Raw genomic sequence first — 27,711 nt, forward strand, 5'->3', positions numbered from 1 at the left:
TGGCCAACTGGTGTGTTAAACGTCCCCCTCTCTGATGTGGACAAGATGGTAGGCATTCCAGAGGTTGAGTTTGGTGAACCTCGTGGAACTATGGAGGGGGGAAAAAGCACAACTGATGAGTGGCAAAGGATACTTGTTCTTCACCGTGATATTATTCAGCCCACGAAAGTCTATGCACAGCTCCAGTAACCCAGCCTTATAAGTCCTGCATCCAGGGAACCAGTCCATAGCCTCGTGCTCGGGGCGAGAGAGGTTATACAACCGGTTACTGGGGAGAGTAGCTCCAGGCAGGAGGTCAATGGGGCAGTTGTATGGCGAATGAGGAGGCAGCGACAGGGTGTGGTGCTTGCTGAAAACAGGAGCTACATGTAGATCATGATACTCAGGAGGAACTGTTGACAGATCCGGAGGTTCTGGAATGGACTGGGGCAAAGACAAGGCAGGGGCAAGGGCAGAATGTAAACAATTAGAGTGACAAAATGAACTCCAAGTGGTTACCATTCTGGCGATCCAGTCGATCTGAGGGTTATGTAGCTTTAACCATGGATGGCCAAGAATCAGGGGAGATTGAGGGCAGTCAATTATGTGGAAACTGATCCTTTCCTGGTGGTTTCCAGAGAGATGCAGGATGACAGGGACGATTCTCTCCCAGACATGGACGAGGAGCTGTCCGTTGAGAGCGTTGGTATCGAGGAGTGAATCGAGTGGAACAGTGCGCAGGCCCAACTGGGTAACGGCACCATGGTCTAGGAAACTCTCGTCGGAGCCCGAGTCGATGAGAGCAGGCAGAGGAAAGGCTTGGCTCTGCCACACGAGGGTGCCATTAAGCAGGGGTCTGGGGGTAGATGGCCATGGTGATTTGGCTCAACAGTATATCCCCCACTACTGCTGAGCCACCTCTTTTGCTGGACGCAGGGAACAGGTGGAGACAAAGTGACCAACCTGGCCACAGTATAGGCAGCTCCAAGTGCTGATTCACAGCTGCCTCTCCTCCGGAGAGAGACGGGCCCGGCCGAGCTGCATGGGTTCAGGTTCTGGAAGAGACTTGGGAAGGGAGGCAGTCGGGGAAGTAGAACAAGGCAATGAAGCAGATGTTGTTATGGGTCATGCAACCTTACCTGCCCTCTCCTTCCGACGCTCATGGAGATGGTTGTCGATGCGGATGGCGAGAGAGATGAGCTCATCGAGTCCATCAGGCTCATCCCTGGACACCAACTCGTCCTTGATGGTCTCAGTGAGAGCGTTCTGGAATGCTCCCTGAAGGGCCTACTCATTCCAGCCGCTCTCAGTGGCGAGGGTGTGAAACTCGATCGCCGTTTCAGCGACACTATGGGAGCCTTGATGGAGGGACAGGAGTCATTTAGCGGCATCCTTACCGCTGACAGGATGGTCGAAGGCTCTTCATCTCCTCCGTGAATCTGGAGTAGGAGGAGCAGATGGGAGACTGTCTCTCCCACACCGCTGTGGCCCAGGGACATGCTGCTCCACGGAGGCAGCCAATCAGGAAGGAAATCTTGGCCCGTTCACTAGCACAAGAGTAAGGCTGTTGCTCAAATACTAGTGAATATTGTACCAAAAAAGCTCTGCAAGTTCTGAGGTTGCCATCGGAAGCTGGAACAAACGGTTCACGGGGTGGAGGAGAAGGACTAGGGGCTGGTTGTGAGCTCTGGGTGAAGGTTCGGTCCTGCAGGTCAGAAAGGCTCCATGAAAACTCCCTGACATGCTCCAGAAGGGTTCTCAGGGCTTGGTCATGTTGCTCGAGCAGGGCGTCTTGGCCAACGAGGGTTTGGTGGAGAGGATCTAAGTTGGTTCATATCTTTTGGCCAGAACGTACTGTTACGCGGGGTGGAGCAGGTGAACCCAAGTGCAGACTCAGACGAGGAGATAGGGATAAGGTAACCAATGTATTTATTGAAAAGCGGGGGGAGATGGGGTGCAGGCCAGGGGGAGCTCGGGCGGGTAGCAGGGAACCAGGAACTGAGGCTGCAGCTGGGGCAAGGGGAGTAGGGGCAGGGTAAGCAGGTCCAGAGCGGAATCCAAGGAAGCAGTAGAGCGGGGATCCAGGGTAGGGAAGCAGGACTGACGAGACGAGGGACTGGTGACAGGGACCAGAGTCAGAGAGGACGGAACTGTAGCAGAGAGAAAAGCAGCGTCAGGCTAGGGGAAAAACAGGCACCACAGGAATAGCAAGATCTATGCAGGAACAAATGGCTTGAAATGTAGACTGACTGAGCAGAGGCTACAATCTGGCAGCGTGGAAGTGGCAAGGCTGAGTATTTGTCGAGGTCTTGATTATGGAACAGGTTGCAGCTGGTGGGGATCTGCTTTGACTCCAGCATACCTGTCTCCACTCACACAATCAGATACCCCCACACAGAGAGAGGGAGGGAGAGAGCACTGGGGGAGTGGCGGCAGGTTAGGGAGACACAGGAGGAGAACTAGAGGGCGTGGCAGGGGCAGATGTAACACCTTAAATAATGGATATTTCAAAATGTCCTAGCAGGCAAGAAGCCTGAGCCTGGCAAGAAAGAGGTCAAAAATCACACAAGACTCCTGAAACACTTTCAGAATGAAACATACTAATGAATGTGGTCTCCATATAGGGCCTATGGCTTACATTTCTTTCTGTAGTTCTTGACTTAAATTCATTGGTGTAGCAGGCATACTCACACTGGCCCAGCTCCCTCAGACCAAACGCATCTGCTCTGTGAGAGAAGGAAGAGGCTGGCCCCAGAGGCCCCGCTGGCCCAGGTACACCTCTCTCCCCTTGGGCTCCTCGCTGGCCCTGGGGCCCTGTGGGAGCCAGAGCACAGTCATCCTCAACACAACACAACACTGACCTTACACATCTAATGTGTGAACATGCACATGTGCAAGTGTCATACTGCTTTGTACCTTTATATTTGATTGAACCTTTATTTAACTAGGCAAGTCAGTTAAGAACAAATTCTTATTTACAATGACAGCCTACTCCGGCCAAACCCGGACAACGCTGGGCCAATTGTGCGCCGCCCTATGGGATTCCTAATCACGGCCGGATGTGATTCAGCCTGGATGTGAACCAGGGACTGGAGTGACGCCTCTTGCACTGAGATGCAGTGCCTTAGACCTCTGCGCCACTCGGGAGCCCCAAGTGATAGTGTATGGGTGAGATACAGAGGTGGGGGGAAGACTTATACCTCTGGGTCCCATGGGTCCAGGTTTCCCTGCTAGGCCTGTCTCTCCAGTGCGTCCAGGGGGTCCCGCCACACCTGGGAGTCCAGCTGGCCCTGGGAGGCCTCTGGCTCCTTGGAAAACAAACGATTTAACAACTCAGTCAGAATTCCACCCGATTCAGACACTTCTTTAAACATTTGGTGCACTTTTCTGAAAATCTATAACACAACAGAGTCAAACAGTTGCCATATAAAATTATGGAGGAAGAAAAGTGAATAGTTAACCATCGGAGGTTCAGTGAGGTCCTGCTGTAAAGCGCCTCACCTGGTAGTCCGATTGTGGGGGGAGTGATGGGGGTGGGTTTGGGTGCTCCCAGTCCCACCTCGTTATCTGATGACCCATCTGGGGAGTATCTGAATAGGAGAGGTGGTGGTCCCGCCTCCTCCAGCAACACAATCTGACACAAAATGAAGGAAAATTAGTGTTCAGTCCTGCTGAGATAGGAGCTAGATTTTTGAGAATATCAGGTCTCATTACATTCATGTACTGTATGTAATACTGTTTTAATGACAGGTTTGGTTGCTGCAAGATTACCTTGGATTCCAGCATACTCAGTCTATCATTAATATCAGCATAGCCAGTGCAGTTCATACACTCTAAGGAGAGAGAAAGAAAGAGATATAGGTAAGTAAGTAATACAGTGTAGCATGTTGCTTCAAGTTAGAGATACTAGATTAACTCTCAAGTAAGACTCACATCTTTGTCCTTTCAATCCATCCATACCAATTCATGATGCATCAATGTGCAATAATGCAATTCCAATAGTAGGAAACATCAGAAAATACAGGCTTGGTTTCGTATAAGAAGACACACATTTCCTAAGCCAGACTACCACAAAAGAGAAAACAAACACGCACTGTGTTGGCCCAGACTGTGTTGTTTGTAGAGAGAGAGGGTTTATGTAGTGGCTGAGACATTATGAAGTGAGCCAGTCAAAGCAGAAGCACATTTCCAAGGTGACACAGGATGGATAGACAGCAACCTCCCGTTGCTCAGATGACATATGGGCTGGAAAGAGGGAGAGAGAGTAGGGTGAGAGAGGTGAGAGATGGAGAAAAAGACAGAGAGAAAGACAGAAAGAAAGATAGATAGATAGATAGAGGAAGAGTGAAAGAGAGAGACGTGAAGCTTTCCTGGCAAACTCCCTGACCATTTATCTTCTCTCTTTGCCTGAGAAAAAACCCTTCCCTTCTCCTTTGCCAATTCTACCAACTCCTGGCCAAAGTGTCCTTCTCTGTCAGTCTGACACTTGGCATCTGCCATGTGTTCAGACTGCACCGCCACTCTGCCCCGCTCCAGTGCCCGACAGAGACACCAGCCACGGATAAAAGCATCTGCTAAAGTCGCTTTGGATAAAAGCTAAATGGAATATATTATATATTTTATTATTATATTATATATTATACATTGATTATGCTTGTGGACGTGCTTATTAATAAGTGGCCTAACAGTTGTGTTTTTTCCTCCAGTTCTCTGAGTAATGAATGTGACATCATTGTGAAGGTGGTCTAATTCATCACCTTGTTCTCAGCTCATTATGAAGGTGTGGTGTGTGCTGGGATTGGGAATCATGGAACATTGCAAGACCTGAGGTGGGATGCCAAGAGACAGACAAGGGAATGTGACGACTTTATCAACAGATCAGAAAGAGACCCTAAAACACATTATTACACTGTTTGAAAATGTGTTTACACTGTTATTTTAAACTTAAATCCAATTGAAAATTTCACAAATCCAATTGTATTCACAATTAGTTTTTAGGAAGTTTAGTTGCTGTCATGTACACAAAACACTGCAGTTCATGAAGATCGTTCTAAGCATAGGCCTGGCATTGCCTTGATCAACCACAAGGATATTGTCAATTCCCTATCCTCTCTCCATGGCTATGTTTTCAATCTTGTAAGAAATATAATTCCTACATACAGTATCAGTAGATTAAGTAGACAAAGGAGCTGATCGTGGACTACAGGAAACAGAGGGGCTAGCATGCCTCCATCCACATCTATGGGGCTGTAGTGGAGAGGGTTGAATGCTTTAAGTTCCTCTGTGTCCACATCACTAAGGAATTAACATGGTCCACACACACCCACACAGTTGTAAAAAGGGCACGACAGCGCCTCTTCCCCCTCAGGAGGCTGAAAAGATTTGGCATGGGCCCTCAGATCCTCAAAAATGTCTACAGCTGCACCATTGAGAGCATCTTGACTGGCTGCATCACAGGTTGTTACGGCAACTGCAAGGCACCCGATCGCAAGGTGCTACAGAGGGTGGTGAGTATGCCCCAGTACATCACTGGGCCAGAGCTACTTGCCAGCCAAGACCTTTATAACAGGCTTTGTCAGAGGAAGGCCCCCCAAAATTGTCAAAAACTACAGCCACCCAAGCCATAGACTCTGCTATCGCATGGCAAGTGGTACCAATGCACCAAGTCTGGGACTAACAGGACCCTGAACAGTTTCTACCCCCAAGTCATAAGACTACTAAACAAGACTGCTAAATAGCTAACCAAATGGCTACAAGACTACCTACATTAACCCTTTTTTTTTTTTACTCTCTTGCACACACACACACACACAACATGCGCACACATGCATACTGACGACACACACACACACACACACACACACACACACACATACACACACACACACCTGCTGCTGTCTATTATCTATCCTGTTGCCTAGTCACTTTACCCCGGTCTACAGTACAGCGGAGGCTCCTCAGAGGAGGAAGTGGAGGACCATCCTGCTCAGTGAATTTAATAAAAATACAAATAATCAGATAAAACTATACTAAATATATTCATGTCACCAAATAATTGATTACAGTTTTTTCCAACTGCTTACACACAAAATCTTTTCATGTCACACGATTTTTGAAACCTCTCACTTAAAGTGCAAAACTACACACCAAATATCCAAAACCATAAGCTATTTCTCAGCCTTTGACTCAGTTGTCAATTGCATAAAACACTTTTTTCTAAACACTACACACAATTCTCTACCTAAAACACAAAAATCTAACAGGAAGGGACTTGCTTTCCTTTTCCAAACACAACCAATCAAAATGCTACACTTATTCACCACACACACTCCTCACATGTGCAAACACTAATAGCTTAACTGATCACTAACCAATCACTGCTTTACTGTAGTATAGGCCTATAAATAGGTCATAGGTCAGATTACCTGTTTTGAACAATGGATGCCAACAATGGACAAAGAGCAAGAGGAGTAGGAGGGAGAGGAAGAGGAAGAGGAAGAAGAGGACGAGGGCAAAGAAGAGAAGGAAGGAGAGCCATCTCTGATGAGATTAGGGCAACGCTTGTTGATCATGTGATCAACCACGGTTTGACCATGAGAGAGGCTGGACTGAGAGTCGAGCCCAACTTGAGTCGATTTACAGTGGCGTCCATAATTCAAACCTTCAGAAATGAGAACAGGTATGCAACTATATAATGACTATTTTAGCATTACAGTAATGTACTGTAAAATACGTATGACTGCATAGTATTGCATAAACATTTGTAACTCTAAGCCATCCATTTACTGAACTGCATTGAATGAATGAGGTTGGTTATCATGCTGTACTACATTTTTTTGTACATTGTTTACAGTTCCTATGCTGAACACATACTGTGTTTGAATACAGAATGGAAAGGCAAAGACATCATGGAGGACGAGGACGCTTGTTTACAGATGTACAAGAGACTACAATTATAAATATGGTTTTGGCCAACAATGCAATTAGGATTCGAGAGATAAGAGAGCATATCTTGAAGAATGACACCATATTTAACAACATCAATGCTGTAAGCCTGTCAACCATACAACGCATCCTCCAACGGCACCGAGTGACGATGAAACAACTTTACAAGGTGCCATTTGAGAGAAACTCTGACAGAGTCAAGAATATGCGACATGACTTTGCAGAGGTATGTATGCAACACTACTTCCAGTACTTCAGACATACCATATTTACTCATCTGTGTATCCTTTTGTCTGTTACAGAGAGTATTGGAGCTGGATGCCCATGTAATTCACCATGAATTTATTTATGTGGATGAGGTTGGCTTCAACCTCACCAAAACCAGGCGCCGCGGAATAAATGTAATAGGACAGAGGGCATTTACCAATGTCCCCGGACAGCGTGGGGGTAATATAACTATGTGTGCTGCCATCACTCAAAACGGGGTCCTCCATCACAATTCACCACTGGGTCCGTACAACACCGGCCATATGCTCACTTTTCTGGATGAAATTTACACAATGCTTGTCCCTGATCCAGATCAGGAGCCTGCTAGATTTGTGGTTTTATGGGACAATGTTAGTTTTCACCGGGCTGTTCTGGCCCAAAACTGGTTTGCCACCCATCCACAATTTGTAGTTTTGTACCTACCCCCATATTCACCTTTTCTAAATCCCATAGAGGAATTCTTCTCAGCCTGGCGCTGGAAAGTGTATGATCGTCAACCCTATGCCCGCATGTCGCTTTTCCAGGCAATGGAGGACGCATGTGGGGACATAGAGGTTGCCTCTGTCCAAGGTTGGATACGCCATGCTAGGAGATACTTCCCTCGATGTTTGGCAAGGGAAAGCGTATTGTGGCCAGACCCAGGCCGGAGAAGAGATGAAGGGTAGCTTAGCACTGATGACTGCCCACCCCTACCAATTCCTGGACTGTCCCCCCGGGACCCCACACACACAATTGTGTTCTTTACTGTATTCTAAAGAATATACTTTTGGTTGACTTATGTTTGTGGTTTGTTGTATGCTACTGTATACAACAGTAATGTTTGGCCGAATAAATATTTTCTGTTTCTACATTGCATTGGTGTTTACAGTGTACTTGTTACCCCTCTCAGCAGATTACTTTCACTGTAGAACATTGTATTTAAATGTAGATATAAGCCTATGAAAGACCAAAGAGCTTTAGATTTAGAACAACAGTGTTTACATGGTATATCCAAAAATTTACTATTATGAAAGCAGTGTTTGCCATTTGATGCAAATGCTTCATTCTGACATGTGTTTATGGCATTTTGAATGCAGTGTTACATTTTCAAGTAGATGTGAGGCATTTTGCATTTTGTGTGTGCAGTTTTGGGAATTGTGTGTAGAGTTTTGAAAAAAAGGAGACAGTTTTGAAAACGTGTGTAAGCAGTTGGAAAAAACTGTAAAACACACTGTTTTGCAATGACCTAAACCATACTACACCTGCTCCGATGCTCATCGGATGTGGCAAGGCTTGCAAACCAATACAGACTACAAAGGGAAGCACAGCCGAGAGCTGCCCAGTGACACGAGCCTACCAGACGAGCTAAACTACGTCTATGCTCGCTTCGAGGCAAATAACACTGAAATGGCCATGTTCTGTTATAATCGCCACCCGGCACAGCCAGAAGAGGACTGGCCACCCCTCATAGTCTGGTTACTCTCTAGGTTTCTTCCTAGGTTCTAGGGAGTTTTTCCTAGCCACCGTGCTACTACACCTACATTGCTTGCTGTTTGGGGTTTTAGGCTGGGTTTCTGGACAGCACTTTGAGATATCAGCTGATGTACGAAGGGCTATATAAATAAATTTGATTTGATTTCAAACATGCATGAGAGCACCAGCTGTTCCGGAAGACTGTATGATCTCGCTCTCCGCAGCCGATGTGAGTAAGACCTTTAAACAGGTCAACATTCACAAGGCCGCAGGGCTAGCATGACGTGTACTGCGAACATGCGCTGATGAACTGGCAAGTGTCTTGACTGATATTCTCAACCTCTCCCTGTCCGAGTCTGTAATACCAACATGTTTTAAGCAGACCACCATAGTCCCTGTGCCCAAGAACACTAAGGTAACCTGCCTAAATGACTACCGACCCGTAGCACTCATGTCTGTAGCCATGAAGTGCTTTGAAAGGCTGGTCATGACTCACATCAACACCATTATCCCAGAAACCCTAGACCCATTCCAATTTGCATACCACCCCAACAGAACTCTTCCAAGTCAAGGTAAGCTTTTGGTTTATTAATTTATTGCCATCAGGGACTGCCGGTGTAACTGTTACTGACTACACACTAACGTTACTGCATGATTATAGTGGGTTTACTTACACATTAGTTATATTAGCTATGTTGACTAGGATGGTACTTTAGCTAATATAGGGATAACAATGTAGGTTGTGTGTATGACATGGTTTGGCATGGAAAGGTTATTTTGACTGGTCACATACAGCTGATGTGTTGTTCATTGAAGTTCACAAACGAAGGGAAAAGGTAAGAGGAGGAGAGTGTATAGAGGCAAGAAGGAATACAACGTAGCTGCTAAGAAAATTAACTGTGATTATTTTTTTAGTTCACCTTTATTTAACCAGGTAGGCCAGTTGAGAACAAGTTCTCATTTACAACTGCGACCTGGCCAAGATAAAGCATAAAACAGCACAGCGTTACACATGGAATAAACAGACATACAGTCAATAACACAATAGAAAAGTCTATATACAGTGTGTGCAAATGAGGGAAGATTAGGGAGGTAAGGCAAAAAATAGGCCATAGTGGCAAAATAATTACAATTTAGCAATTAAACACTGGAGTGATACAGTAGATGTGCAGAAGATGAATGTGCAAGTAGAGATACTTGGGTGCAAAGGAGCAACAACAAAAAAATAACAATATGGGGATTTAATTTTGGATTGGAGATGCTTAATGTGAGTCTGGAAGGATAGTTTACAGTCTAACCAGACACCTAGGTATATGTAGTTGTCCAAATATTCTCAGTTGTAGTTGTCCAAAATAAGTCAGAACCGTCCAGAGTAGTGATGCTAGACAGGCGGGCAGGTGCGGGCAGTGATTGGTTGAAGAGCATGCATTTAGTTTTACTTGCATTTAAGAGCAGTTGGAGGCCACGGAAGGAGAGTTGTATGGCATTGAAGCTCATCTGGAGGTTAGTTAACGAAGGGCCAGAGGTATACAGAATGGTGTCATCTGCGTAGAAGTGGATCAAAGAATCACCAGCAGCGAGAGCGACATCGTTGATGTTTACAGAGAAGAGAGTCGGCCCGAGAATTGAACCCTGTGGCACCCCCATAGAGACTGTCAGAGGTCCGGACAACAGGCCCTCCGATTTGACACACTGAACTCTGTCTGAGAAGTAGTTGGTGAACCAGGTGAGGCAGTCATTTGAGACACCAAGGCTGTTGAGTCTGCCGCTAAGAATGTGGTGATTGACAGAGTCGAAAGCCTTGGCCAGGTTGATGAATATGGCTGCACAGTATTGTCTTTTATCAATGGTGGTTATGATATTGTTTAGGCCCTTGAGCGTGGCTGAGGTGCACCCATGACCAGCTCGGAAACCAGATTGCATAACGAAGAAGGTAGGGTGGGATTCGAAATGGTCGGTGATCTGTTTGTTAACTTGGCTTTTGAAAACCTTAGAAAGGCAGGGTAGGATAGATATAGGTCTGTAACAGTTTGGGTCTAGAGCGTCTTTGAAGAGGGGGATGACTGCGGCAGCTTTCCAATCTTTATGCGTGATCAGGGGTGTATTCATTCCGCCAATTCTGTTGAAAAACTTTTCTGAAACGGAAGCAAACATAACTCGGATAAAAATACCTGAATCTTTCCAATAGAAACTCTCATTTGCAACTGTTGGACTAGTGATTACACCTAGATAAGCTAGATGCGTGCAAGAGTGTGCAAGGCGGTATAGAATGTGTCACTGTCTGTCCATGTGTCACTGTCTGTCATCTCAAATGTTTCTCTCAACCTGTGTGCACCTACATAGTAAACTTTCATTCATAGGCTAAGTTGTTGCAATGTCATGATGGTTATAGGGAAAATTTGATTATCATGTAGTAGGCTTAACCTATCAATGTTATATAGAACTGGGTGAATGGTATCCAACATGTTGTAATGGAAATAAGGTCATCATAAACGGCATTGGCCGCCACATACAGTCCCAGTCAAAAGAACACCTATTCAGTCAATGGTTTTTCTATATTTTTACTATTTTATACATTGTAAAATAATAGTGAAGACATCAAAACTATGAAATAACACATATGGAATCATCTAGTAACCAAAAAAGTGTGAAACAAATCAAATAATATTTTAGATTTTAGATTCTTCAAAGTAGGCTCTTGCCTTGATGACAGCCTTGCACACTTTTGGCATTTTCTCAACCAGCTTCACCTGGAATGCTTTTCCAAAAATCTTGAAGGAGTTCCCACATATGCTGAGCACTTGTTGGCTGCTTTTCCTTCACTTTACTGTCCAACTCATCCTAAACATCCCATCTAAATTGGGTTGAGGTTGAGCGATTGTGGAGGCCAGGTCATCTGATGCAGCACTCCATCACTCTCCTTCTTGGTCAAATAGCCCTTACACAGCCTGGAGGTGTGTTGGGTAATTGTCCTGTTGTACGAGTACGCTGGTGAGCTACCCTGTTGTGGAGTGACCAGTCCAAATCTCTCTGGGTGCTCATAGACTCTGGAGCCAACGAGAGCTTTATGGACGCTACACTGGTGTCGGAGCTGGGAATCCCCACACAACCCCTCTCCATTCCCATGGATGTCAGAGCGTTGGATGGGCGCTGTATTGGCAGAGTCACCCACACCACGTGTCCCATTAACCTGAGAGTGTCAGGTAATCACAGTTTATGCAGTTCCTGCCCATCCAATCCCCTCATGCACCTGTGACATTGGGGTTTTCCTGGCTCCAAAGGCAGGCACAATCACCTGATCGACTGGGCTATTGGTTCCATCCTGGGTTGGAGCCCATTTTGCCATGGGCATTGCCTGAAGTTGGCGCTGCCTGCCCCGGGACATTTTCCTGCATGTTTGAAAAAGTCATGAACCTCTCTGCCATTCCCGCGTAGTACCAGGACCTCCGGGAGGTTTTTTAGCAAGGTCTGTGCCACCGCGCTTCCTTTGCATCAGACCTATGACTGCGCCATCAACCTTCTCCCGGGCACAACACCGCCTCAGTGGCGGCTTTATTCCCTGTCAGGTCTGGAGACCAAGGCGATGGAGACTTATATTGAGGACTCCCTGGCTGCAGGGGGTATCCATCCTTCTGCCTCCCGCGCCGGCACAGGGTTCTTCTTTCTCGAAAAGGTCAAAACCCTTCATCTGCGTATCGACTACCGGGGCCTGAATGACATCACAGTTAAAAAACGTTACCCGCTTCCACTCCTTGCCTCGGCTTTTGAGCTTCTCCAGTGGGCTACCATCTTCTCCAAGTTGGACCTCCGGAACGCCTACCATCTGGTATGGATCCGGGAAGGGGATGAGTGGAAGACCGCCTTTAACATGGCTAGCGAACACTATGAATTCCTGGTGATGCCATTCGGACTGACCAAGCCTCCTGCTGTGTTCCAGGCCCTGGTACATAACGCTCCCCAGGACATGTTGAACCGGTTCGTATTCCTCTACCTTAATGACATCCTCGTGTTTTACGACTCGGCTCAAGAACATGTCCTCCATGTCAGACAAGTCTTCTAGCGTCTTCAGGAGAACCAGCTGTACGTCAAAGTGAAAAAAATGCGAATTCCATTACTCCACCATCTCCTTCCTGGGGTACATCATTGCTGCAGGCAACATCCAATTGGATCCTGAAAAGGAGAGAGCGGTGGTGGATTGGCCGCAACCCACCTCCAGAGTGCTGTCGCAACGCTTCCTGGGGTTCGCCAATGTCTACTGCCAGTTCATCCGGGGCTACAGCACCCGGGATTTGCCCCTGTCAGCACTCACCTCTCTCAAGGTCGTGTTTACATCGTTTCCAGCTGCAGACCAGCCATTCTTGGACCTCAAACACCAATTCACTACCGCCCCCGTCCTAATCCATCCAGATCCGTCCTGGCAGTTCATGGTGGAGGTCGAAGCCTCGGACGTTGGAGTGGGGGCTGTCCTGTCCCAGCATTCGGCCCAAGACCAAAAGCTGCATCCTTGCACTTTCCTCTCCCATCGTCTCAACCCCACGGAAAGGAATTAAGTCGTGGGTAACCGGGACATTCTGGTGGTGAAGATGACGTTGGAGTGGAGGCACTGGTTGGAGGGGGCGGAACACCCATTCATATTATGGACAGATCACAAGAACCTGGATTATCTCCTCACCACCAAGTGTCTAAACTCCAGGCAAGCTCGATGGACCCTGCTATTCACCCTATCCTAGCCGGATGCGCTGTCACGCCTCCATTGCTCCACTGCTACACCATCGACCACGAGGAATAAATACACAGTAAACAAAGAAAAAAAATGGCTATATAAAGGGAGATACCTAGTCAGTTGTACAACTGAATACATTTAACTGAAATGTGTCTTTGCATTTAACCCAACACCTCAATCAGAGATGTGCGGAGGGCTGCCTTAATCGACATCCACGTCTTCGGCACCCAGGGAACAGTGGGTTAACTGCCTAGCTCAGGGGCAGAATGACAGATTTTTTACCTTGTCAGCTTGGTGATTCGATCCAGCAACTTTTCAGTTACTGGTCTAACTGAAAAGTTTGCTGAATCGAATCCCCGAGCTGGACTTAGGGGTAGATGTAACATAGTAAATGTAAATCCGAGACGCTCCAATTGGTATGATATCTTATGTTTCTTATGGTATGTATTAATGGTATGCATTAATTTGTGGATGTGCATCATCCATTTCATATGATATGTTACGAACTACAATTCGTGTGATATGTTACGAATTGCAATTCGTACAAAATGTTACAAATTGCAATTTGTACTGTATGTTGTGAATTTGCAAAATGTATGATATGTTACAAATTCCAATTTGTTGTGGCTGACGTTAGCTAGGTGGCTAGATGGCTAACGCTAATGTTAGCTAGGTGGCTAATGTTAGCTAGGCTAGGGGTTAAGGTTAGGGCTAAAGTTAAGGTTAAGGTTGGTAATTGCAAAGTAGCTCAAAAGTAGTAAGTAGGTGCAAAGTTGCTAAAATGCTAAAGTTGTCCGTGATGAGATTGGAACTCGCAACCTTGCTAGATGTTCATCTTATAAATTGTTATTGAACAGGCCTTTCTAATTGACCTGGCCGGGGTATCCTGGAATGACATGGACCTCATCCCGTCAGTAGAGGATTCCTGGTTATTCTTTAAAAGTGCCTTCCTCACCATCTTAAATAAGCATGATCCATAAAAAAAATGTAGAACTAGGAATAGATATAGCCCTTGGTTGACTTCAGACCGGTCTGCCCTTGACCAGCACAAAAACATCCTGTGGCGTTCTGCATTAGCATCGAATAGAAACCGTGATATGCAACTTTTTAGGGAAGTTAGCTAGCTTTTTCAAACAGAAATTTGCATCCTGTAGGACAAACTCAAAACAGTTCTGGGAAACTGTAAAGTCCATGGAGAATAAGAGCACCTCCTCCCAGCTGCCCACTGCACTGAGGCTAGGAAACACTGTCACTACCGATAAATTCACAATAATTGAGAATTTCAATAAGCATTTTTCTACGGCTGGCCATGCTTTCCACCTGGCTACCGCTATCCCGGTCAACAGCCTTGAGCTCCCCACAGCGACTCGCCCAAACCTCCCCCACTTCTCCTTCACCCAAATCCAGATAGCTGATGTTCTGAAAGAGCTGCAAAATCTGGACCCCTACAAATCAGCCGGGCTAGACAATCTGGACCCGGTCTTTCTAAAATTATCTGCCGAAATTATTGCAACCCCTATTACTAGCCTGTTCAACCTCTCTTTCGTATTGTCTGAGATTCACAAAGATTGGAAAGCTGCCGGGGTCATCCACCTCTTCAAAGGGGAAGACACTCTAGACCCAAACAGATCTATCTCTATTCTACCCTGCCTTTCTAAGGTCTTTGAAAACCAGGTTAACAAACAGATTTCCATCCATTTCGAATCTCACCGTACCTTCTCCTCTATGCAATCTGGTTTCTGAGCTGGGCATGGGTGCACCTCAGGCAGACTCAAGGTCCTAAACGATATCATAACCGCCATCGATAAGAGACTCCAGCCACTTTAATAATGGAAATTGATGGAAAAAAATGTATTATTAGCCACTTTAAACAATTTATTTTGTCTTTAGGCAAGTCAGTTAAGAACAAATTATTATTTTCAATGATGGCCTAGCAACCTTCCGGTTACTAGTCCAACGCTCTAGCCACTAGGCTACCCTGCCGCCCCACCTTAAACAATGACACTTAATATAATGTTTACATACCCTACATTACTCATCTCATATGTATATACTGTACTCGATACCATCTACTGCATCTTGCTTATGCCGTTCTGTACCATCACTCATTCATATATCTTTATGTACATATTCTTTATCCCTATACACTTATATATAAGTGTATAAGGTAGTAGTTGTGGAATTGTTAGGTTAGATTACTCGTTGGTTATTACTGCATTGTCGGAACTAGAAGCACAAGCATTTCGCTACACTCGCATTAACATCTGCTAACCATGTGTATGTGACAAATAACATTTTATTTTATTTTACATTACTGTGCAGCCATATTCATCGACCTGGCTAAGGCTTTCGACTCTGTCAATCACAACATTCTTATTGGCAGACTCAACAGCCTTGGTCTCTCAAATTATTGCCTCACTTGGTTCACCAACTCCTTTTCCGAAAGAGTTCAGTGTGTCAAATCGGAGGGCCTGTTGTCCGGACCTCTGACAGTCTCTATGGGGGTGCCACAGGGTTCAATTCTCGGGCCGACTCTCTTCTCTGTATACATCAACGATGTCGCTCTCGCTGCTGGTGATTCTTTGATCCACTTCTACGCAGATGACACCATTCTGTATACCTCTGGCCCTTCGTTAACTAACCTCCAGATGAGCTTCAATGCCATACAACTCTCCTTCTGTGGCCTCCAACTGCTCTTAAATGCAAGTAAAACTAAATGCATGCTCTTCAACCGATCACCTGCCTGCCTGTCCAGCATCACTACTCTGCACGGTTCTGACTTAGAATATGTGGACAATTACAAATACCTAGGTGTCTGGTAAGACTGTAAACTCTCCTTCCAGACTTACATTAAACATCTCCAATCCAAAATTAAATCTAGAATCAGCTTCCTATTTTGCAACAAAGCATCCTTCACTCATGCTGCCAAACATACCCTTGTAAAACTGACCATCCTACCGATCCTCGACTTCGGCGATGTCATTTACAGAATAGCCTCCAACACTCTACTCAACAAATTGGATTCAGTCTATCACGGTGCCATCCGTTTTGTCACCAAAGCCCCATATACTACCCACCACTGCAACCTGTATGATCCCGTTGGCTGGCCCTCGCTTCATATTTATCGCCAAACCCACTGGCTCCAGGTCATCTACAAGTCTCTGCTAGGTAAAGCCCCGCCTTATCTCAGCTCACTGGTCACCATAGCAGCACCCACCCGTAGCACGTGCTCCAGCAGGTATATCTCACTGGTCACCCCGAAAGCCAATTCTTCCTTTGGCCGCCTCTCCTTCCAGTTCTCTGCTGCCAATGACTGAAACGAACTGCAAGAATCTCTGAAGCTGGAGACTCATATCTCCCTCACTAGCTTTAAGCACCAGCTGTCAGAGCAGCTCACAGATCACTGCACCTGTACATAGCTCATCTGTAAATAGCCAATACAATCTACCTCATTCCCATACTGTATTTATTTATTTATTGATCTTGCTCCTTTGCACCCCAGTTTCTCAACTTGCACATTCACCTTGTGCACATCCTACCATTCCAGTGTTTAATTGCTATATTGTAATTACTTTGCCACCATGGCCTATTTATTGCCTTACCTCTCTTATCCTACCTCATTTGCACATGCTGTATATATTTTTTTGTGTTGTTGTATGTGTCAAACTGCATTGCTTTATCTTGGCCAGGTCGCAGTTGCAAATGAGAACTTGTTCTCAACTAGCCTACCTGGTTAAATAAAGGTTTTAAAAAAAGAAGAAAAAAAAGATTCAAACACGCAACCTTATATTCCCACCCTGACCAACCACCCTCCTTTCCTTTTTGCTTGAAGTAACTGTGAGCGGACCAAGTAATTGGACGTCACTCTAAAGCGGACAGGTGGAATAAACGAGTCAGGAGTAGGTTTTCTTGATTGAACACAGTTCTCTATTGAGGGCACAAACACTCCAACATAATCAATGAAAATCTCCCAAGGAAAAACATACATCTTCTTCTCCAGATGAAACAGGAACACAATACAATTATCTTTAAACTATAACAAAAGTCACGAGATTGTCACCGTCTTAGTGGTTCTTCATGGATAGCTCCTCTGTCTCGGTGGCCATCTTACAGAGTTTTTTTCCCCCCCTCCTCTGCTGGTTCCATACTATCTCTTATAGGCGTTGGAGAATATGTCATTAGTACCGTCAGCTGTGCTTAATTGCCTCTGGTTACCTTGTCTCCCATGCCTTGTTGGGCTACTATCCGCGAGCCCAGCCTGCCCTCTGGTGTTCCTTCCACATAACATTGTCTTGTGTAATCATATCAAAGGTAACATATCATGCTAATTTGAGTGTCCCAGATTTATGCTTACAATGTTACATTTAGTCTATGAGTGCAGGCTGTTATGTGTGTGTTTGGTGGAGCTCTGTGGTGGCCTTGGCAGGTTCCATCAGAAGCCTGTGATCTTGAACAGTAACATGACATTCACGCACTCAAGCTGCCTCTTGTGTTGATGCAAAATCAAGCACTGAAGACACATGTGCAACTTCCCCTCTTCCACACACATTCAGATTGCTATATAATGACTGCCAGGAGGCCAGTACAGACAGAATGGTGATATTTCTCCTGACATAGATACTGCAATAAGTGTAAGTTTGTTTTACTCACTGCTTTAGCACACTCTGCCAACCCTGATGTCCTTGCTGTGTCTGAATCCTGGCTTAGGAAGGCCACCAAAAATTCAGAGATTTCCATACCCAACTATAACATTTTCCGTCAAGATAGAACTGTCAAAGGGGAAGGAGTTGCAATCTACTGCAGAGATAGCCTGCAAAGTAATGTCATACTTTCCAGGTCCATACCCAAACAGTTCGAACTTCTAATTTTAAAAATGAATCTCTCCAGAAATAAGTCTCTCACTGTTGCCGCCTGCTACCGACCCGCCTCAACTCCCAGCTGTGCCCTGGACACCATTTGTGAATTGATCGCCCCCCATCTAGCTTCAGAGTTTGTTCTGTTAGGTGACCTAAACGGGGATATGCTTAACACCCCGGCAGTCCTACAATCTAAGCTAGATGCCCTCAATCTCACACAAATCATCAAGGAACCCACCAGGTACAACCCTAAATCTGTAAACAAGGGCACCATCATAGACGTTATCCTGACCAACTGGCCCTCCAAATACACCTCCACTGTCTTCAATCAGGATCTGTGATCACTGCCTCATTGCCTGTATCCGCTACGGGTCCGCAGTCAAACGACCACCCCTAATCACTGTCAAACGCTCCCTAAAACACTTCTGCGAGCAGGCCTTTCTAATCGACCTGGCCCGGGTATCCTGGAAGGATATTGACCTCATCCCGTCAGTTGAGGATGCCTGGTCATTCTTTAAAAGTAACTTCCTCACCATCTTAGATAAGCATGCTCCGTTCAAAAAATGCAGAACCAAGAACAGATTTAGCCCCTGGTTCACTCCAGACCTGACTGCCCTCAACCAGTACAAAAACATTCTGTGGCGGACTGCAATAGCATCGAAAAGTCCCCGCGATATGCAACTGTTCAGGGAAGTCAGGAACCAATACACGCAGTCAGTCAGGAAAGCAAAGGCCAGCTTTTTCAAGCAGAAATTTGCATCCTGTAGCTCTAACTCCAAAAAGTTCTGGGGCACTGTAAAGTCCATGGAGAACAAGAGCACCTCCTCCCAGCTGTCCACTGCACTGAGGCTAGGTAACACGGTCACCACCGATAAATCCATGATACTCAAAAACTTCAACAAGCATTTCTCAACGGCTGGCCATGCCTTCCTCCTGGCTACTCCAACCTCGGCCAACAGCTCCACCCCCCCACCCCCCGCAGCTACTCGCCCAAGCCTCCCTAGCTTCTCCTTTACCCAAATCCAGATAGCAGATGTTTTGAAAGAGCTGCAAAACCTGGACCCGTACAAATCAGCAGGTCTTGACAATCTGGACCCTCTATTTCTGAAACTATCTGCCGCCATTGTCGCAACCCCTATTACCAGCCTGTTCAACCTCTCTTTCATATCGTCTGAGATCCCAAGAACTGGAAAGCTACCGTGGTCATCCCCCTCTTCAAAGGGGGAGACACCCTGGACCCAAACTGGTCTGGCCCTTCCTTGGACACTGTGCTATCTAACCTCCAAACGAGCTTCAATGCCATACAACACTCCTTCCGTGGCCTCCAACTGCTCTTAAACGCCAGTAAAACCAAATGCATGCTTCTCAACCGTTCGCTGCCTGCACCCGCATGCCCAACTAGCATCACCACCCTGGATGGTTCCGACCTAGAATATGTGGACATCTATAAGTATCTAGGTGTCTGGCTAGACTGTAAACTCTCCTTCCAGACTCATATCAAACATCTCCAATCCAAAATCAAATCTAGAATCGGCTTTCTATTTTGTAACAAAGCCTCCTTCACTCACGCCGCCAAACTTACCCTAGTAAAACTGACTATCCTACCGATCCTCGACTTCGGCGATGTCATCTACAAAATGGCTTCCAATACTCTACTCAGCAAACTGGATGGGGGGGGGGGGGGGGGGGGTGTAATTTCAGTGCCAGTACAATATAATTTCAACTATAAGACTTCCCCCAAATTCCTATGTCTATATGAGGAAGATACCAATCAGAAACAGCCTTGTAGACGGACGGATAACTTATCTTCCACACCTGCTAGTATTTTTCATCTCATGCGGTATAGCTATTAGGGTGGATCCATCTTGTCTTTTAAAGCCATTATGCTGCATAGTCCTGTGATAGCTTTACCTCTTGATGTATTTTTTTTGTTTGCCTTACTTTGTTACAGATACTGTACAGTAACTGTACACGTCTCCTCCTTTCTTCCTCTTCCAGAGTAAGAGATTTATGAACTGTTGACCTTGATGGTGCTTGTCGATGCTCCATGGCTCTGAGGGTCAGGTAAGTCTATAAGGGTCGCATTTCAAAAGATGAAGTGCGCCTAGAGTCCAAGATCCTGGCACTGACTGTCTGGTCTAAACCCAGGCGTGCTTTTCCTAAGATATAGTGTATCACTGGGTAAAGGTCTACTTTCAGAACACTGGACAGGGAAGAGGTGGTGGAAAATACAGATGTTCTCTTCAGTCAGCAGTGAGAGAGAGAGAGAGAGAGAGAGACCCCCTGAAGACAATGAAGTATGCAGACCCAGAGAGGTGAATACTTTTTCCAGATGGATGTCTGAGGTTGGAGGACCCATTGGAAATCATTGCCAGCAACTTCACTGCATTGCAAGAGGCAGTAATCAGACAATAAGGACAGTTGACAATTTAAAATGTAGACACCACATGCATGCACACATCACACATATGCCCATACACACACACACACACACCGACATGAGTAGAGGAACAGATGAGTACTTATTAAGCATCGTCAGGGTGAAAAGTGCATTTCAATACCCTCAAAACTCACCACACTCATGGAACAAACACACAGACACATAGTTGTGTAGGAAGAGGTTTCTGGAGATGTTGCTTTGCAGTTCAGGGCATAAAAACACCAGCATGAACCCTGTCTCCCTCATCGATAAAGCTGGGCTAATTATAATAATAATAATAATCTCCCAGACAAAACAAATGGTCTTGTTTACAACATTTACATGTATCTTAAGACATCCCTTTAAATACATCAGGTAGCAGGGACAGCAGGTAGCCTAGTGGTTAGAGCTTTGGACTAGTAACCAAAAGGTTGCAAGATCAAATCCCCAAGGTAAAAATCTGTCGTTCTGCCCCTGAACAAGGCAGTTAACCCACAGTTCCTAGGCCGTCATTGAAAATAAGAAATTGTTCTTAACTGACTTGCCTAGTTAAATAAAAAGGTTTTCATAAAGATACAGGGTACTTTTAATGATCATTTTGTCAGCAGACTCTCTAGAATAAATAGAGAGAACGGGTTCAGAATATAGGGATCAATAAAGGAAAGCCATCTAAATACAGTACCTGTCAAAAGTTTGGACACCTACTCATTCAAGGGTTTTTCTTTATTTTTACTATTTTCTACACTGTAGAATAATATTGAAGACATCAACACTATGAAATAACGCATACGGAATCATGTAGTAGCCAAAAAAGTGTTCAACAAATCCAAATAACGTTTTATATTTCAGATTCTTCAAAGTAGACACCCTTCTCCTTGATGTCTTCACTATTATTCTACAATGTAGAAAATAGTACACATAAAGAAAAACCCTTGAATGAGTAAGTGTGTCCAAACTTTTGACTATTTGTCTCCATTTCAGCACTAACTGGTAGATTAAAAAAATACTCAGATTTAGTTGATTATTTAGGCACATTTAGGGGTTAGTAAAGTATATGCTGTATGAATCATAAAAAATAGGTTTGAAGACCCTTTATGCACAAAATATATTGATGAATCAAAAATAGTGCTTTTTTTCATCCTGAAAGTTGCCATATTCATGTTCAATCCATGAAATATGGGGCTGAACAATACGTGTATTCTGACCTTGAATTTAAGCATGAGAATATCATGCTATTCACCAGCTATTAGGTTGGGGTGGAGATAAAAAAATATTTAAAAAAGGTGTGGTGGTGTGTTTACAATTAATAATAATTAACCCCCGTTTCGATATTGTCTCATCGCTGCAACTCTCCAACGAGCTCAGGAGGCGATACGTCATACGTCCTCCAAAATATGACTCTCCAAACCCCGCTACTTAACCCGGAAGCCAGCCACATCAATGCGTCAGAGGAAACACCTGATGACCGAGGTCAGCCTGCAGGCACCCAGCCCGCCACAATCAGTCACTAGAGCACAATGAGCCAAGTAAAGACCCCCTGGCCAAACCCTTCCTATCCTGGACAACACTGGGCCCATTGTGCGCCACCCTACGGGACTCGCAATCACGGCTGCTGCGCCACTCAGGAGGCCCAGATATGTGGTATTCTGACCTTGACTTAATTCCCTCACAATTCCACCACTTTTATGAGCAATGAAATGTTGAATAAGGTTAAGTAACCTGTCAGTTCCAAGTGGAACAACACTCTTCTCCATGCACTGTGATTTACAATCAAATCAAAATTATTTGTCACACTGAACTCTTTCGGAAAAGGAGTTGGTGAACCAAGTGAGGCAATAATTTGAGAGACCAAGGCTGTTGAGTCTGCCAATAAGAATGTTGTGATTGACAGAGTCGAAAGCCTTAGCCAGGTCGATGAATACGGCTGCACAGTAATGTCAAATAAAATAAAATAAAATGTTATTTGTCACATACACATGGTTAGCAGATGTTAATGCGAGTGTAGCGAAATGCTTGTGCTTCTAGTTCCGACAATGCAGTAATAACCAACGAGTAATCTAACCTAACAATTCCAAAACTACTACCTTATACACACAAGTGTAAAGGGATAAAGAATATGTACATAAAGATATATGAATGAGTGATGGTACAGAACGGCATAGGCAAGATGCAGTAGATGGTATCGAGTACAGTATATACATATGAGATGAGTAATGTAAGGTATGTAAACAAAGTGGCATAGTTTAAAGTGGCTAGTGATACATGTATTACATAAAGATGCAGTAGATGATAGAGTACAGTATATACATATACATATGAGATGAATAATGTAAGGTATGTAAACATTATATTAAGTAGCATTGTTTAAAGTGGCTAGTGATATATTTTCCATCAATTTCCATCAATTCCCATTATTAAAGTGGCTGGAGTCAGTGTGTCACGACTTCCGCCGAAGTTGGCTCTCCTGCCTGTTCGGGCGGTGCTCGGCGGTCGTCGTCACCGTCCTACTAGCCACCACCGATCCCTTTTTCGTTTGTCTGTTGGTTTTGTCTTATTAGTTTCACCTGTGTGTATTTTAGTTTAATTAACGTCCTTATATGTAGTAGGTTGTCCCGCCCTTGTTTTGTGCGGGATTGTTTGTATTCATGTATTTGGTGTAATACGTGTGTGTTATTTCTCCGGTCTATTTTTGATCCTGTGTTGGATTATTTCACCCTGTATGTTGGGTTGACCGTGTTTTTGTGCGCCGGAGAATAAACTGTTGAATCACTGAAACCTGCTCTCTGCGCCTGATTCCACCCACCTTGATAATACGTGACACAGTGTGTTGGCAGCAGCCACTCAATGTTAGTGGTGGCTGTTTAACAGTCTGATGGCCTTGAGATAGAAGCTGTTTTTCAGTCTCTCGGTCCCAGCTTTGATGCACCTGTACTGACCTCGCCTTCTGGATGATAGCGGGGTGAACAGGCAGTGGCTCGGGTGGTTGTTGTCCTTGATGATCTTTATGGCCTTCCTGTGACATCGGGTGGTGTAGGTGTCCTGGAGGGCAGGTAGTTTGCCCCCGGTGATGCGTTGTGCAGACCTCACTACTCTCTGGAGAGCCTTACGGTTGTGGGCGGAGCAGTTGCCGTACCAGGCGGTGATACAGCCCGACAGGATGCTCTCGATTGTGCATCTGTAAAAGGTTGTGAGTGTGTTTGGTGACAAGCCGAATTTCTTCAGCCTCCTGAGGTTGAAGAGGCGCTGTTGCGCCTTCTTCACGATGCTGTCTGTGTGGGTGGACCAATTCAGTTTGTCTGTGATGTGTACGCCGAGGAACTTAACTTCTATTTTAATTTTTGGATGAAAAACGTTCACGTTTTAAACAAGATATTTTGTCACGAATAGATGCTCGACTATGCATATAATTGACAGCTTTGGAAATAAAACACTAACGTTTCCAAAACTGCAAAGATATTGTCTGTGAGTGCCACAGAACTGATGTTACAGAAAAAAACCCAGATAAAAATCCAATCAGGAAGTGCCGCATTTTTTAAAACCGCCTCATGCCGATGACTCCTTATATGGCTGTGAATGGGCCACGAATGAGCTTAGGCTTTCTGTCGCTTCCCCAAGGTGTCGACAGCATTGTGACGTATTTGTAGGCATATCATTGGAAGATTGACCATAAGAGACTACATCTACCAGGTGGTCGCTTGGTGTCCTCCGTCGCAATTATTGCATAATCTCCAGCTGCAGTATTTTTCCGTTTGCTTCTGATAAGCCAACTGCCACCACTGATAGATTATCGAATAGATATGTGAAAAACACCTTGAGGATTGATTCTAAACAACGTTTGCCATGTTTCTGTCGATATTATGGAGCTAATTTGGAAAAAAGTTTGCCGTTGTAAGTGACTGCATTTTCCGGTCTTTTTCTTAGCCAAACGTGATGAACAAAACGGAGCTATTTCGTCTACACAAATAATCTTTTTGGAAAAAATGAACATTTGTTATCTAACTAAGAGTCTCATCATTGAAAACATCCGAAGTTCTTCAAAGGTAAATGATTTTATTTGAACGCTTTTCTTGTTTTTGTGAAAATGTTGCCTGCTGAATGCTAGGCTTAATGCTATGCTAGGCTATCAATACTCTTACACAAATGCTTGTGTAGCTTTGGTTGAAAAGCATATTTTGAACATCTGAGATGACAGTGTTGTTAACAAAAGGCCAAGCTTGTGTTTGAATATATTTATTTCATTTGCGATTTTCATGAATAGGAAACGTTGCGTTATGGTAATGGGCTTGAGGCTATGATTACGCTTCCGGATACGGGATTGCTCGTCGCTAGAGGTTAAAACTTACTACCCTCTCCACTACTGTCCCATCGATGTGGATAGGGGGGTGCTCCCTCTGCTGTTTCCTGAAGTCCACAATCATCTCCTTAGTTTTGTTGGCGTTGAGTGTGAGGTTATTTTCCTGACACCACACTCCGAGGGCCCTCACCTCCTCCCTGTAGGCCGTCTCGTCGTTGTTGGTAATCAAGCCTACCACTGTGGTGTCGTCCGCAAACTTGATGATTGAGTTGGAGGCGTGCGTGGCCACGCAGTCATGGGTGAATAGGGAGTACAGGAGAGGGCTCAGAACGCACCCTTGTGGGGCCCCAGTGTTGAGGATCAGCGGGGTGGAGATGTTGTTACCTACCCTCACCACCTGGGGGCGGCACGTCAGGAAGTCCAGTACCCAGTTGCACAGGACGGGGTCAAGACCCAGGGTCTCGAGCTTGATGACGAGTTTGGAGGGTACTATGGTGTTAAATGCTGAGCTGTAGTCGATGAACAGCATTCTCACATAGGTATTCCTCTTGTCCAGATGGGTTACGGCAGTGTGCAGTGTGGTTGAGATTGCATCGTCTGTGGACCTATTTGGGCGGTAAGCAAATTGGAGTGGGTCTAGGGTGTCAGGTAGGGTAGAGGTGATATGGTCCTTGACTAGTCTCTCAAAGCACTTCATGATGACGGAAGTGAGTGCTACGGGGCGGTAGTCGTTTAGCTCAGTTACCTTAGCTTTCTTGGGAACAGGAATAATGGTGGCCCTCTTGAAGCATGTGGGAACAGCAGACTGGGATAAGGATTGATTGAATATGTCCGTAAACACACCAGCCAGCTGGTCTGCGCATGCTCTGAGGGCACGGCTGAGGATGCCGTCTGGGCCTGCAGCCCTGCGAGGGTTAACACGTTTAAATGTTTTACTCACGTCGGCTGCAGTGAAGGAGAGTCTGCATGTTTTGGTGGCGGGCCGTGTCAGTGGCACTGTATTGTCTTCAAAGTGGGCAAAAAAGTTATTTAGTTTGCCTGGGAGCAAGACATCCTGGTCTGTGACGGGGCTGGTTTTCTTTTTGTAATCCGTGATTGACTGTAGACGCTGCCACATACCTCTTGTGTCTGAGCCGATGAATTGCGACTCTACTTTGTCTCTATACTGACGCTTAGCTTGTTTGATTGCCTTGCGGAGGGAATAGTTACACTGTTTGTATTCGATCATGTTTCCGGTCACCTTGCCCTGATTAAAAGCAGTGGTTCGCGCTTTCAGTTTCACGCGAATGCTGCCATCAATCCACGGTTTCTGGTTTGGGAATGCTTTAATTGTTGCTATGGGAACGACATCTTCAATGCACGTTCTAATGAACTCGCACACCGAATCAGCGTAATCGTCAATGTTGTTGTTCGCCGCAATGCGGAACATATCCCAGTCCGCGTGATGGAAGCAGTCTTGGAGCGTGGAATCAGATTGGTCGGACCAGCGTTGAACAGACCTCAGCGCGGGAGCTTCTTGTTTTAGCTTCTGTCTGTAGGCAGGGAGCAACAAAATGGAGTTGTGGTCAGCTTTTCCGAAAGGAGGGCAGGGGAGGGCCTTATATGCGTCGCGGAAGTTAGAATAGCAATGATTCAATGACCAGCCCTGGTTGCGCAATCGATATGCTGATACAATTTAGGGAGTCTTGTTTTCAGATTAGCCTTGTTAAAATCCCCAGCTACAATGAATGCAGCCTCAGGATATGTGGTTTCCAGTTTGCAAAGAGTTAAATAAAGTTTGTTCAGGGCCATCGATGTGTCTGCTTGGGGGGGAATATATACGGCTGTGATTATAATCGAAGAGAATTCCCTTGGTAGATAATGCGGTCGACATTTGATTGTGAGGAATTCTAAATCAGGTGAACAGAAGGACTTGAGTTCCTGTATGTTGTTGTGACCACACCACGTCTCGTTAACCATAAGGCATACGCCCCCGCCCCTCTTCTTACCAGAAAGATGTTTGTTTCTGTCGGCGCGATGCATGGAGAAACCAGCTGGCTGCACCGATTCCGTTAGCGTCTCTTGAGTGAGCCATGTTTCCGTGAAGCAAAGAACGTTACAGTCTCTCTGGAATGCTACCCTTGCTCGGATTTCATCAACCTTGTTGTCAAGAGACTGAAAAGATGAGTAAGCCGTTTGGATAAGGTGATTGTAAATATAAATGGCCTTATGATCGCTGAAGACAAATGTGAAACCAGTCATATGGCAGCAAAATGAAAAATATCAGCATATCTCCTTATGAAATGCTGGCCTTATAACTTGGGATGAAATTTGGAGACCCAACCTGTAGCCATGTGCTAATGACAGTATAGTGCGAAACCTACCGAATTGATTTAGGATTGCTATAATGTTTGAATTATATGCTCATACTTTCACAGTATTTTTTTACATTTTGTACCGTGTTAAATATTATCCACTATCGGTAGCCACCATTAGTTATACCAATACATGTATAATTGTCACTGGGCCTCCCGAGTGGCGCACTGGTCTAAGGCACTGCACTGCAGTGCTAGCTGTTCCACTAGAGATTCTGGGATCAAGTGCAGGCTCTGTTGCAGCCGGCTGCATCCAGGAGACCCATAGGGCGGTGCATAAGCAATCGTCTGGGTATGGCGGGCAGGGATGTCTTTGTCCCATTATGCACTAGTGACGGGATGGGTAGACATTTGTAATTTTGACAGAAAGTGGTTTCATTTCAAGTTAAAGTGTACTGTTAGCTAGCTAATGTTAGCTGGCT

At 45.2% G+C, this 27,711-nt stretch overlaps 1 protein-coding gene across 2 annotated transcripts in view; it reads right to left on the reverse strand.

Annotated features, from left to right (window-relative positions):
* LOC110533591 (uncharacterized) overlaps window positions 1–27,711 on the reverse strand; it is an 80,103-nt gene that overhangs the window by 12,698 nt on the left and 39,694 nt on the right. For both annotated transcript variants that reach the window (XM_090186284.1, XM_090186285.1), the window contains 4 exons: window positions 3,751–3,812; window positions 3,481–3,613; window positions 3,180–3,287; window positions 2,671–2,793 (listed from right to left, as the gene is read on the reverse strand). In XM_090186284.1, coding sequence (XP_090042410.1) covers window positions 2,671–2,793; window positions 3,180–3,287; window positions 3,481–3,613; window positions 3,751–3,812 — 426 coding nt within the window. The remainder of the gene's footprint in view (window positions 1–2,670; window positions 2,794–3,179; window positions 3,288–3,480; window positions 3,614–3,750; window positions 3,813–27,711) is intronic.

The sequence above is a fragment of the Oncorhynchus mykiss genome, chromosome 10 (genome assembly GCF_057628025.1).
Source record: "Oncorhynchus mykiss isolate SJ-2025 chromosome 10, ASM5762802v1, whole genome shotgun sequence".
NCBI classification, from domain to species: domain Eukaryota; kingdom Metazoa; phylum Chordata; class Actinopteri; order Salmoniformes; family Salmonidae; genus Oncorhynchus; species Oncorhynchus mykiss.